Below are 13,628 nucleotides of genomic sequence, written 5' to 3' on the forward strand. Positions count from 1 at the left end.
TGTTATTGACTTATCTGAAACCATGAAAATATTTTCTAATATGGAGCACTGCAGTAAGCATTTGGAATTGTCCCATGTTTTACTTCTAAAGGCCACAGCAGAATAGTTTTTGCCTTCATACTAAAATAACTTACAATTTAGTTTTAAACGATCCTTTTTCTACAGCTGTTCCACATTAAGAATTCAGTTTCATTTCTTGAATAGCTTGGCGCTGTGATTTGCATTGTGCCAAGTCTCCTGAGTAAGCTTACATGTCACTTTGAACAGGTGAATGCTAAATGTTTTTTACCAGGTGCTATCCTCAAATTCTAATAATGCTACCTGTTTTTGGTTATTTGTTTGCTTTTTACATAGTGGCCAGCGTTGGTTGTGGATAGGTTTAAATAAAAGAAGCCCAGATTTACAAGGGTCCTGGCAATGGAGTGATCAAACACCAGTAAGTTAAAATTCTTGTTGGGGTAAACATGGGAGGAGGTTTGTTTCAACAGCAAGTAAGTTGATTTTTCACCTGTCATGGTGGTGGCAGGCTTTTAATGCCAGCACTAGGGAGGCAGAGGTAGGAGAACTGCCATGAGTTCGAGGCTACCCTGAGACTACATAGTGAATTTTAGGTCTGACCGAGCTATGGCAAGACCCTACCTTAAAAAAACAAACAAACAACAAAAAAGAGAAAGACAGGAAATACATCCACACATTTACAGCCAAATGCTTTTTAACAAAAGATCCAAAAACACACAATGAGGAAAGGAATAATAAATAAATAGTGCTGGGAAAACTGAACACCCACATGCAGAAGGGTGAAAACAGATTCTTTTTTTAAGCACATATGTACATGTGTGTGTGCCAAGATCTCTTGCCACTACAAAGGAACGTCAGATGTTTGTGCCACTTTTTATGTCTGGTGTGAGTGCAGAATTGAACCCAGGCCAGCAGGCTTTGCATGAAGTGCCTTTTAACTGCTGAGCCATCTCCCGAGCCCCTGAAGTTAGATTCTCTTACATTACATATAATACTGTACTCAACAAAGATTAAAGGCATAAATATAAGACCTCACATTGTGAAGCTGCAAGAAGCAAAGAGGAGGGGACTCTCCATGGCTCCATGACTTGGCCTGGGCAGTAAGTATTTGGCTATGACCACAAAAGCACCAACAATGAAAGCAAAAATAGACAAATAGGACCACAACACTCTTAAGAAGTTTCTGCCCATCAATTCGATTCCCTAGTACCTATATAAAGCCAGTTGCACAGAGTGGCACATGCAGCCGGAGTTCATATGCAGTGGTAAGAGGCCCTGGCATGCACATACTATCTATGTGTCTGCCTATATGTCTCTCTTGGTTTGCCTATGTCTATCTCAAATAAATGCATAAAAATATTTTTAAAGTATGTGTAGCTTCTCTGTATAGAGACAAAAAGTATTAACAATGCATATATACAAATATAGCACTAATCTTACATGGTACAAATGATTTTTTTCAAAACTTTTCTTTATACTACTTTTTTCTTATCTTTAAAAGGAAAGTTTTTTATTTTTTATTTTTTGAGGCAAGCCCAACAGACTGACCTTTTTTTTTTAATGTGCATGCATGCATGTGAGAGAGAATTGGTGCAACAGGGCCTCCAGCCACTGCAATTGAACTCCAGATGTATGTGCCCCCTTGTGCGCATGTGTGACCTTGCACGTTTGCATCACTGTTCATTTGGCTTATGTGAGAACTAGAGAGTTGAATGTGAGTCCTTAGCTTTGCAGACAAGTGCCTTAAATGCTAAGCCATCTCTCCAGCCCAAAAGATATTTTTTTATCATTGAAAAACATTAATTATGTAAAGAAAAAAGTTTCTGTATTGGAAGAAATTGTTTGTATTGGGTAACCTAAAAAAGTTCCATAAGTGTTGTTTCAAATATCTACATTATCCCAGAAAGAGGGTTTCTATGGCATAAGTGTAAACTTTTCTGATCTTCTGTATTTGTACCACATTGCTTCTGTGTCAGTTCATTTTGTATTCTTTTTAAATGTAAGGGTTCTGAATTCTTTTTCAGATTGGTGTATATCTGAGATCAGTTTATCAAATAACCAGCATTTTAACACATGCAAAAACAAGTCTTTTGCAAGCTATTTGTTCTGATGCATGCCATTAACCTGCAGTTCTGAAACTGCGGCTCCTTCTGTGTGGAAACATAGGACATTAGGACACTTTCTAAGTTCTCTCATGATTTAGCAATCTAATTTTTAAAAAGAGAGAGAAGTGGGCTAGAGAGATGGCTTAGTGGTTAAGCACTTGCCTGTGAAGCCTAAGGACCCCAGTTCGAGGCTCGATTCCCCAGGACCCACATTAGCCAGATGCACAAGGGGCGCACACGTCTGGAGTTTGTTTGCAGTGGCTGGACACCCTGACGTGCTCATTCTCTCCCTCTCTCACTCCCTCTCTCTCTCTCTCTCTCTCTCTCTCTCTGTCACTCTCAAATAAATAAATAAATAATGAACAAAAGTTTTTTTAAAAAAGAAGTGAGAAAATTTTCTTTCATGGCAGATGAACATGTTTGAGCTATTATCGTTGCTTAAATTACATGTCAATTGCAAACATTTGTGCATCAAAGTTCTCAAGATTCTCTTGTATTTTCAGGTGTCTACTTTTCTTATAGAAAATGAGTTTCAGCAAGATTATGATGTGAGAGACTGTGCTGCTGTCAAGGTCAGTAGAACAGTGGGAGACCACATGCCAGGGCAGAGGGCATTTATTGTGTCTGAGGCCCTGGGTTCTGTCCTCAATATCTCTGTCTCTCTATCTCTCTCCCCCTCCCCCCTCTCCATTGCACTTAGGCAATACATTCATTTTGTTTATGGAGTGTAATGTTGGGTGCAATTGGAAGTTAATACATTCTCAAACAGCTTAACTTATATTTCATTTAAAAAGATACAGTTAGGCTGGAGATAAATGGCTCAGTACTGTTAAAGGCATTTGCTTGCAAAGCATGATTGCTCAGGTTCAATTCCACAGTACCCACAAAAAGCTAGATGCACAAAGTGGTACATGCATCTGGATTTCATTTGCAGGGGCATGAGGTCCTGGTGCACTCATTTTCTCTCTTTCTCTTTCTCTCTCTGTCTTCTTAAAAATAAATAATAAATTTTTGAAAAATAAGATAAAACTAAGATGCAAGAAAGACAGCCTTATTATTATTATGTAGTAAGCGTCATGGGAGTGAGCTGAAGAAGGCTTATAAAACCTAGAGAGGAAGTCATCTGACCTGCTTACAGAAAGAGGAGAGGTAAGACCTGACCTGGGTCTCTTGTGGATAGGTAGAGATTGTGTAGGTGGGAGCAGGTAAGACTTTCTAGTGGGCACAAGAAGTGGGAGTAGGGCTGGAGAGATGGCTTAGCGGTTAAGCACTTGCTTGTGAAGCCTAAGGACCCCGGTTCGAGGCTCGGTTCCCCAGGACCCACGTTAGCCAGATGCACAAGGGGGCACACGCGTCTGGAGTTCGTTTGCAGTAGCTGGAGGCCCTGGCGTGCCCATTCTCTTCCTTCCTCCCTCCCTCCCTCCCTCCCTCCCTCCCTCCTTCCCTCCCTCTTTCTTTCTCTGTCTGTTGCTCTCAAAGTAATATATAAAAAAGTCTTTTTAAGTAGGATGAACAAAACTTTGGACATAAGCATGGCCTTCTGTTTTCTTTATCAATTCCTCAAATACTGTTTTTCACACTACTACTGTTTAAATATTTCGTTTGATCACATGTTTCTCCATCTTATAAAAATCTTGGGTCCTAGAGCTAAAGCGGAGGTAAGAGCGCAATGCATCAGGGCTGCACCAGCTTCAGAATGTTCTTCAGTCTTCTTTCTCCTCAGATAATGTACAAGCCATGGCGAAGAGGCTGGCTTTTGCATGACAATGGAGAATTTATCCATTTGAGGCCCTTTGCTTGTGATGCAGCCCTTGAATGGGTGTGCCAGATTCCAAAGGGTAAGCAATCCTTATTCCTTTTCACAACCTTCTCTGGTTAGCATTGTGAATGGTGGTACAAGTATCTCTGGCAGCCTTTTAGCCTACAACTGAATGCCAATGTTACTTTTTATTTATTTGTATTGTATTGTACATGATTACATAAAGCTGTTTTCATCCGAGTACATAATATACTTTAAGCATATCCTCCATACCCCCTACGCTCCATTTTTCTACCTAGTCCCCTCCTAATTGTCCCCTTTTTTCTCCCTCATAGTTTCAGGGATTTTTGTTTGTTTGTTTGTTTGTTTTGTTTTGTTTTTTTGAGGCAGGGTCTCACTTAGCTTTGGCTGACCTGGAATTCACTATGTAGTCTCAGGGTGCCTTCAAACTCACGGTGATCCTCCCCTCTCTGCCTTCCAAGTAGCATTAAAGGCTCTGCTTGCAGTATGCCATACCTTATCATACAATTCTAAATGTAAACCACCTCTTTCTTCCTTATGCAGGCAGCACCCCCAAAATACCAGACTGGTACAATCCAGGTGAGTACAGCAAACCAACATTTAGTCAAAGCAGCTTTTATCTTTTTGGCTAATATAGATAGCTAATTATGAAGTGCCAATTTCTTCTCTCTTACATCTTCGGTGAGATAAGATGTCTCCGGAAGCATAGGTGGGTGGGTGATAGGGATGAGGCAAGGAGGATGGGGTTTCCCTCTCTGCGAGGACAGAAGAGAGCGTTCGCTGGTTCTGCAGACTTCAGTGTCTTGCCGCCGCCACTATAGTCAGGCTTCTGTTACTGTTACCAAACAACTGAGGACATAAGTCTAAGGTGAGAACAGATTTGTCTCAGTTCAAAATGTTGGTGGTTTTGGACAATGGTCTGGTGTTCCTGAGACTTTTTGACCTTTAGCAAGGTAAGACATGCTGTGGCAGGAAGCAGGTAACAAAGAGCTCACCTTCATGGGGACTGGAAAGTGAAAGAGAGACAAAGAAGACACCAGCGTCTCAGTATCTGCAAGGACCCTCCTTTCCTATATACGAACATGTCTAAGTAGGCCCCCCATCTCCAGATGCCGCCACTTCCCAGTAACCATCAGCCAGGAACCCATGGGCGGTAGCAGTGACTACTTGTGACGAGTTTTGAACAGTAGCCCATGACAGGGTATGGTGCGGGAGTCACAGTTATAACTCTGCTGTTCTTCTTCAGAGCGCGCTGGAATTCATGGGCCTCCAGTTATAATCGAAGGAAGTGAATACTGGTTTGTTGCTGAGCCTCACTTAAACTTCGAAGAAGCCGTCCTGTACTGTGCTAGCAATCACAGCTTTCTTGCCACCATAACATCGTTTACAGGACTAAAAGCCATCAAAAACAAAATAGCAAATGTAATTTAAACACACCCATTTTAAATATTTCTATTTTTACATTTATTCCATTAAAGTGTTTCTAAATGCTAAATCTTAGTCAGACAAATCCCAACATTTTGGAAGTCGGAGTCAGGAGAGTCACAAGTTCAAGGTCAGTCTGAGCTACTTAGCAAGACTGTCTCAAGAAATATACTAGAGAAAGAGAGAGTTAAATCTTAAAGAAAGATTTACCTCACAACAGCCAAGTTCATGTTGAATGGAAGTTCAATACAATTATTTGTTTTGAAATACACACAATTAGGGCTGGAGGGATGGCTTAGCAGTTAAGGCATTTGTCTGCAAAGCCAAAGGACCCAGGTTTGATTCCCCAGGACCCACGTTACCCAGATGAAAAAGGGGTGCATGTGTCTAGAGCTCGTTTGCAGTAGCTGGAGGCCCTGGCGCACCCATTCTCTCCCTCTTTCCCTGTCAAATAAATAAATAAATAAATATAAAATATAAAGTAAAATATACACAATTAATAGTAAATACCAATTTGTGAGATGAACATCAATAAGTAATATAGATACTGCAGGTTCCTTGTCATGTTTTTACTTAAATTTAACTTTATACCTAGGTTTCTGTTTCTACTACTAACAATAAGTAAGTTTGCAAAATAGCTCTGAGGAAGAAAAACAATATATTCAAAACTTTGAAATTAGCCAGGTGTGGTGTGGTGGTGCACGTCTTTAATCCAGCACTTGGGAGGAGGCTGAGCTAGGAAGATCACTGTAAGTTTGAGAGTGTATAGGGTGAGTTCCAGGTCTCAAAAAAAGTGAGAGCCTGCCTCAAACATATTGAAATGAATTTCAATAAGTCATTATACCCAACTAATACTTTATCCCAAAGAATTTATGACTATAATTTTTGCAATCATTTTCTGTACCCAAAACAAGGTTTGTGGATATACAAAGTCAATTGTGTCAAATTACTTTTGGTGAAAAGCCCTGGTTAATGTAATTGTCTGAGACAAAATAATTAAATATCTGGAAATGTTTGTAGCTTATGGTTATAATAAAATTTAGTATTTAAATCAAACTCTCCCGCAAAAATTTTCACGTATAAGGATGTGTATTTGGTTTGTTTTTCAGATATCTGGTGAGGAACAGAAGTGGTGGGTGAGAACTAATGAGGAGCCAATTGATCATTTTATGTAGTACGTAACAGCTTTTATATTGACTTTGTAAATTTTTCATTCAAAAGAAGCAGGTCCCAATTCCCCTTAACTAAGTGAATAACTTTTTCTAAAAGGTTTTAAACATTAATCTATAACATGACTAAGTTAGAGAAACCAAGTTATTTTGCATGTTGATATCAAGAGAAAAGTAGTATAAAACAATGTCATTGAAATTAAATTCAGAATTCAAGTAACTTACAGTAAAAATAGCAGAGAACATACACTGTGAGTTGTCCCATCTTATTTGCTTGCAGTTCCCGACATCCATGGCGCCACTTCCGTGTGAAATTTGGAGAGGAATGCTTCCACATGTCTGCCAAGACGTGGCTTATTGGTAAAACTAATTCCAATTCTTCAATGATGATTATGTAATATATGAACTTGAGCTTCAGTTACAACCTTAATCTTGTTTTTCTTTAAAAACAAAACTTTATTATTTAGTTAGTTATTTATTTGTGTGTGTGTATGTGTGTACACACCAGGGCCTCTTGCCACTGCAAACAAATACCAGACACATGCACCTCTTTTCTCATCAGGTTTCCTTGGTTGACTTGGGAATTGAACCCTGGGCCAACAGGTTTTGCAAGCAAGTGCTTTTAACCACTGAGCCATCTCCCCAGCCCTTGTTTTTTCTTTGGATTAAATGTGTCTGGTATCTCATCCTATGCTGACTTACTATTAATGACAATAGTTCGAATTCCAAATTCAGGCAAAGGCTGTCTTCAATGTGGATATTTTCACTGACTTTCTCCTAAAGCAATGGCTTCAAAATAAGCTTATAACTTTCATAAGTGATAAACATATAAATATATGAAGGTGAATGGAAAGTAGCTTTATGTCCTTATATCATTAAACTTCCCTTTCTGCTCTCTCCCTATTTCTTGTTTTCACTCTTTGGATGTAGTCATTATGCCAAACATTTGCATTTTAAGGCAATACTTGTTACTATAACCTACTGATATGAATAATAATAGAAACCATAAATGACTACTGCACAACTGGAATATATTGTCACTGTTGAGAAACATTGATTCAAAGAGCCTTTCTTAAGGGAAGGGATGGACTTCACTGGAAGAATGTGTGCTTAACATACATAGGGCCCTGGGTTCATTTCCTAGCACCAAAAATAATACAATAAAATAAAGAGCCTTTCTTTGCTAGTAGTATTTTAGAAAATGTGCTGAATGAACCATTGTTATAATTGCAATCTTGACCTTCATCTTTCAGACTTAAGTAAGCGAGCTGACTGCAGTACTAAGCTGCCCTTTATCTGTGAGAAATATAATGTATCTTCATTAGAGAAATATAGTCCAGATCCTGCAGCTAAAGTACAATGCTCTGGAAAGTGGATTTCTTTTCAGAACAAGGTAACAGAATTGCTACACTGTGTGAACAGTGGTTGTGTGGGTGCCTGTTGCATGACCTGAGCCAGACAGGCAGGCAATCAGACACTTGCCTGAGATGTCCTCAGCCTAAGCCAGGATGCTCCTGACCCTTTCTGTGGTCAGAAACATGGGATAAAAGCCAGATCCAGGGCTGGAGAGGAGACTTGGTGGGGAAGTGTGCTTCCTGTGCAAGCATGAGGGCCTGAGGAGGCCTGAGACGGGTTCCACTCTCCTGATCCCATGCAAATAGATGGGCTTGGCCATGTGTGTCTATAGCCCCAGTCCTGTGGGGAGTAAAGACCAGGGAATCACTGGAGCTCACAAATGGCAAGCACCGTAATCAGTAATACACACCATTACAAGGAAAACCAGGCAGGGGGCCACCTAATGTTCTCCACTAGCTGCAGGCAAGCTCATGGGGACACCACAGGCCAAATGCACCATATCAGCACATACATGTCCATAACCACACACACCACACATAGTATGCATATGCAAAAAAAAAAAAAAAAGCCAGGTGTGGTGGCACACATCTTTAAGCCTAGCACTCAGGAGGCAGAGGTAGGAGGATCGCCATGAGTTCAAGGCCACCCTGAGACTACACAGTGAATCTCAGGTCAGTATGGGCTAGAGTGAGACCCTATATCAAATGACCCCCCACCCCCAAAAAAAGCCAGCTCTAAAGTTGGCCACGACTACATGTCCTTCAAAGTGAAATATCTCTATTATGTTATTCCCTATTCCTAAATTGTTCACATTGAACTGTCAGTGACCAGCAATCACTGAATAGTCACCACCAACCCTATGGCATGAGGAACTTGACTCCATTTCTGGCTGCTGTTTTCTACAAGGAGAAAATCCAAATTCATCAGCACCTCCCAAGCTACTCTTGAGAGGCTCCATATACATTACAAAATAGTAGTCATTGATTTTGCTCCAAAGGGGAGTTTTATGATGAAGTCAGTTTTGGAAATGCTGTGTCCTGTGTTCCTCTCTGAGATGCACAGACCATGTTGGAATATGATGTATTGGTTAGGAAAGTGGGCTGCTAAAAAGAAATTGCCACTGACTATCAAAGCCTCTATTCTCAGGGATAGAGAGATGGCTGGGCAGTTAAGGCTCTTGCCTAAAACATCTATTGTCTCACATAAAAGGAGTTCAAAGGTAAGCAAAGTGGACTGGTTGAAAACTCCTTGAAGTCAAAACCTGACTCCTTGATTCCTGCTCTGTAGTCCTCAATGTAACGCTCCTCTCCTCAAACTCAGGGTGGCTTCTCTGGGGCCTTTTCTAGAAACCACCAAATGACTTTGATTATACTTCATTGGCCAATCCAGTCTGCAAAATGACAAAAAACATTGTGGGTGATTCAGGGAATGCTCTTTGAGGCCCTCCACAGTGATCATCATATCAGAAAGGAAAAGGAATAAATACATTTGACAGAGAAGGCATCTGTAGTAAACCTAGGCATGAATTCTGACTTCTGAGTAGGTTTTCTGTGTGTTATTCCGGGACTGACCCTAGGGCTAAGCAGTATATACTTCTAGTCCCATTTTGACTTGAAAAAAAAAAAAAAAAAAAACTTTTCATTCTTCAAGGTACTGTTTGAAAACATTTTTCAGATGTTTATATGGAACATATAGATCTGAAATCTTATGGTACTGCTTTGTAAATGTCCACATCTCAGAGACTAAATTAGCAGCCCTGAATTAGATGAGACATTAACCTACTGTGTGGCTTTCACGTGTCTAGAATCTTATGTTTCATAAATCTTTGTTTACAGTGCTTTTTAAAGATCAAATCCAAGTCTCTTACATTTTCTCAAGCAAGTAGCACCTGTCATTCCTATGGCGGAACCCTTCCTTCAGTGTTGAGCCAGCGTGAGCAAGGTACCAGACTAACTGGGGACATACGTCCTTTGGTTATTTCTTGCAGGATTGGAAGTTGAACTCCTTGCAAGTGCTCTCTCCACTGAGCTACTCACACCCATAGCTGTCAAACATGTTCTGTTCTGATCTGTGAGCCAAGTCATTTTTGGGAGGCTGTGGGGAAATAACATAAAATAGTCTTGTTGAACAATTTTTCCCACCAAGCAAGTGAGAGGCTATTCATGTAAGGTGTTCGTAGAAACTCTAGTACATGACAGCCTCCAATTTCAATAAATCAAATGCTTTTCTAAAATCATCTTTTTTACAGATTTTATTACATCCTTGCTTCCAGAAACGGAAGCTAGTGTGTGGATTGGCCTGCGCTGGACTGCCTATGAAAGGATAAACAAATGGACAGATGGCAGAGAGTTGACATACAGCAACTTTCACCCTTTGCTGCTGGGTCGGAGGCTGAGTATACCAATAAATGTGAGTTGTATTTAAATTGACCATCTACACGGTGATGAGGAATACCCGTGTCTCCCATAAATTACTCGTTTAAGAATTATTGAGTTAAGAACTAGGGCTGGGGGGATGGATCAGTAGGTAAAAGTGATTGCTCAGCGAGTGTGAGGACCTGAGTTAGGATCCTCAGTAACTGTATACCAAAGGCCAGCCACAGCAGTGTGAGACTATAATCCCCATGCTAAGGAAGTGGAGACAGGACAGCTGGCTAGCTAGCCTAGCCCTACCGGTGAGGTCTAGTTTCAGCAAAAGACCTGGTCTCAAAGCATAGAGTGGAGAGCTACTGAGGAAGACTCCTGACATTAAACTCTGGCCTCCATATACATGCACATACGTAGTGAGTTCATTTATATATGCACCCCCACACACATGCACACACACATGCACACTACACACACATACACAAACAATGGCCTAGGGTCTAGGGATGTGCTTCAATAGTAGAGTACTCACCTAGCATGCTTGAAGCCCTGGGTTCAGTGACACACATTGTAATCTCAGCACTGGAGAGGAAGAGGCTAGAGAATCAGAAGTTCATGGTCATCCTCTGTGACATACCAGGTTCAGGGCCAATGTACAATTCTGCACATGCACTAAAACCTGTTGGCTGTACAATGCATAATGGGTGGGTTGTGTCTTTTGTGAGTCACAGCTCTGTAAAGCTACTGCAGGAACAACAGAAGACACTCCATCTCCTCAGCCTTCGGGGGCATAGCCTGGGTGGTCACAGTAGCATCATTCTCTAGCACTAATTTCACAATCTTGTAAGACTGTCCAGAAATGTAAACAGAAACAAAGATAATGCCTTGTTTAATATTTAGGGTATATAGGCTCTCAGCCTCAGTTTCTCAAGACAAAAGGACAAAATTGGTGATTAGTGACCATGTTTCTTCTAGCCAGTACTCATGTTAATGGGAAATAAGGGATGAGAAAAAGGCAATACACACACACACACACACACACACACACACACACACACACACATAACATTTCCAGATGTAGTGGTGCACACCTTTAATCCTAGCACTCAGGAGGCTGAGGTAGGAGAAGCACCGTGAGTTTAAGGCCAGCCTCAGACTACACAGTGAATTCCAGGTCAGCCTGGGCTAGAGAAAGACCCAACCTCCAAAAACCAAATATACATATGTGTGTGTGTGTGTGTGAGAGAGAGAGAGAGAGAGAGAGAGAGAGTGTGTACATACCAGGGTCTATTGCCACTACAAATAAGTTCCAGACACATACTCCACCTTGCATCCAGCTTTATGTGGGTGCTGGGGAATGCAGTACCAGGGAAATCAAACTGTCGTTAGCAAGCTTTAATCACTGAACCATCTCCCCAGTCCCACAAAGGCATTATATTGGCAGTAGTTACACTTACACCATGTTATTGCTACATACTACTTCTGTCTTATCAAAAGGATAAAGATTAGGCTGGAGAGATGGGTTAGCAGTTAAGCACTTGCCTGTGAAGCCTAAGGACCCCGGTTCAAGGCTCGATTCCCCAGGACCCACGTTTACCAGATGCTCAAGGGGGTGCACATGTCTGGAGTTCATTTACGGTGGCTAGAAACCCTGGTGAGTCCATTTGCTCTCTCTCTCTCGATCTCTCTTTCTCTCTCACTCTCTCTCATAAATAAATAGAAACAAGATATTTTTGAAAAGAGAGAGAGATGTTGGCCAGGATGCACTGTATTCATTTCAATACCTACTGAATGAGTTTCAAACCACATTTGAGCCTTGATTAGGGAACAAACAAATATCAGTATTTAGATAAAAACATATATATATCAGTATTTCATCACCTTTTCTTCTACAGCTTCTGTGTATGCTTGTTCCATAATAAAGATGAAATCACAATATAAATGTAATATGCTCTGCTTTCCTCAAGATAGAATTATATCATAAATGGTAGTACTAGTTGCTTTCCCATTGGTGTTAACAAACACCTGAGCAGAAGCAACTTAAGGAAAAGGCTTATTCTAGTTTACAGTTTTTGTTTTTTTTTTTAAATATATTTTTTGTTCATTTTTTATTTATTCATTTGAGAGTGACAGACACAGGGAGAAAGACAGATAGAGGGAGAGAGAGAAGATGGGCGCGCCAGGGCTTCCAGCCTCTGCAAACGAACTCCAGACACGTGCACCCCCTTGTGCATCTGGCTAACGTGGGACCTGGGGAACCGAGCCTCGAACTGGGGTCCTTAGGCTTCATAGGCAAGCGCTTAACCACTAAGCCATCTCTCCAGCCCTAGTTTACAGTTTTGAGGAGACATTTTATGTGGAGAAGGCATGGCGGCTGGGTAATAAAGCAGAGCTGCTTACATGCACAGGTAGGAAGAAAAGGGCAAACAGAAAGTGGGACCGGCCCTGAAACCCCAAGCCCACCCCCAGCGATTCACTTCCTCCAATAAGGCTCCGCCTCCAAACGTTCCACATCCTTCCCAAATATGCTACCTGCTGAGGACCAAGTGATCAAACACATGAGCATGTGGGAGTATTTTACATCTAAACTCAATAGTACTTACATATGCTAGATGCTCTTAAATACTTACTTTAGATTTGGTATTTTTTTTAATTTTTTCTTTATTTATTTGAGAAAGAGAGAGAAATAGGCAGGGAGAAAGAGAGAATGGGCATGCCAGGGCCTCCAGCCACTGCAAACAAACTCCAGATGCATGGGGCTCCCTTGTGCATCTGGCTTACATGGGTCCTGGGGAATCAAATCTGGGTCCTTTGGCAAGCATCTTAGCCACTAAGCCATTTCTCTAGCCCAAATACTTACTTTATAATCATTTTATTTTATTAGTTCTTGAAAGAATTATCAGTTTTCTATGAATGTGTTGAAATGATTGGTTGTTTCCAATTGTTCCAAACACACATAGTACTGCAAAAAAAAAAAAAAAAAACTTTGCTCATAAACTTCTCTTATATTTCAGATTTTCCTTCAGATTGTAGAAAAATTGGGTTACCAAGTTGCTTGCCACAAAAATTTGTGAATGTGTACTCCTGTACTCTATATATTTTTAAAAAATATTTTTAAATATATATATTTTTTTTATTTGACAGAGAAAGAGAGAGAATGGGCATGCCAGGGCCTCCAGCCACTGCAAACAAACTCCAGACACACGTGCTCCCTTGTGCATCTGGCTAACGTGGGTCCTGGGGAATTGAACCAAGGTCTTTTGGCTTTACAGGAAAATGCCTTAACTGCTAAGCCATCCCTCCAGCCCTAAAAAATATTACATTACAGTTTATTTGTAAGGAGAGAGAGAATGGGCACACTGGGGCCTCTTGCCACTGCAAATTAACTCCAGATGCATGTGCCACTTTT

At 40.8% G+C, this 13,628-nt stretch overlaps 1 protein-coding gene across 1 annotated transcript in view; it reads left to right on the top strand.

Moving 5' to 3' along the window:
• Ly75 (lymphocyte antigen 75) overlaps positions 1–13,628 on the top strand; it is a 92,405-nt gene that overhangs the window by 36,691 nt on the left and 42,086 nt on the right. Inside the window, exons 14-23 of the mRNA XM_012952500.2 lie at positions 355–436; positions 2,627–2,695; positions 3,847–3,961; positions 4,447–4,482; positions 5,150–5,325; positions 6,438–6,502; positions 6,778–6,857; positions 7,751–7,890; positions 9,689–9,794; positions 10,102–10,262. Coding sequence (XP_012807954.2) covers positions 355–436; positions 2,627–2,695; positions 3,847–3,961; positions 4,447–4,482; positions 5,150–5,325; positions 6,438–6,502; positions 6,778–6,857; positions 7,751–7,890; positions 9,689–9,794; positions 10,102–10,262 — 1,030 coding nt within the window. The remainder of the gene's footprint in view (positions 1–354; positions 437–2,626; positions 2,696–3,846; positions 3,962–4,446; positions 4,483–5,149; positions 5,326–6,437; positions 6,503–6,777; positions 6,858–7,750; positions 7,891–9,688; positions 9,795–10,101; positions 10,263–13,628) is intronic.

Source organism: Jaculus jaculus, chromosome 4 (assembly GCF_020740685.1).
Source record: "Jaculus jaculus isolate mJacJac1 chromosome 4, mJacJac1.mat.Y.cur, whole genome shotgun sequence".
NCBI classification, from domain to species: Eukaryota; Metazoa; Chordata; class Mammalia; order Rodentia; family Dipodidae; genus Jaculus; species Jaculus jaculus.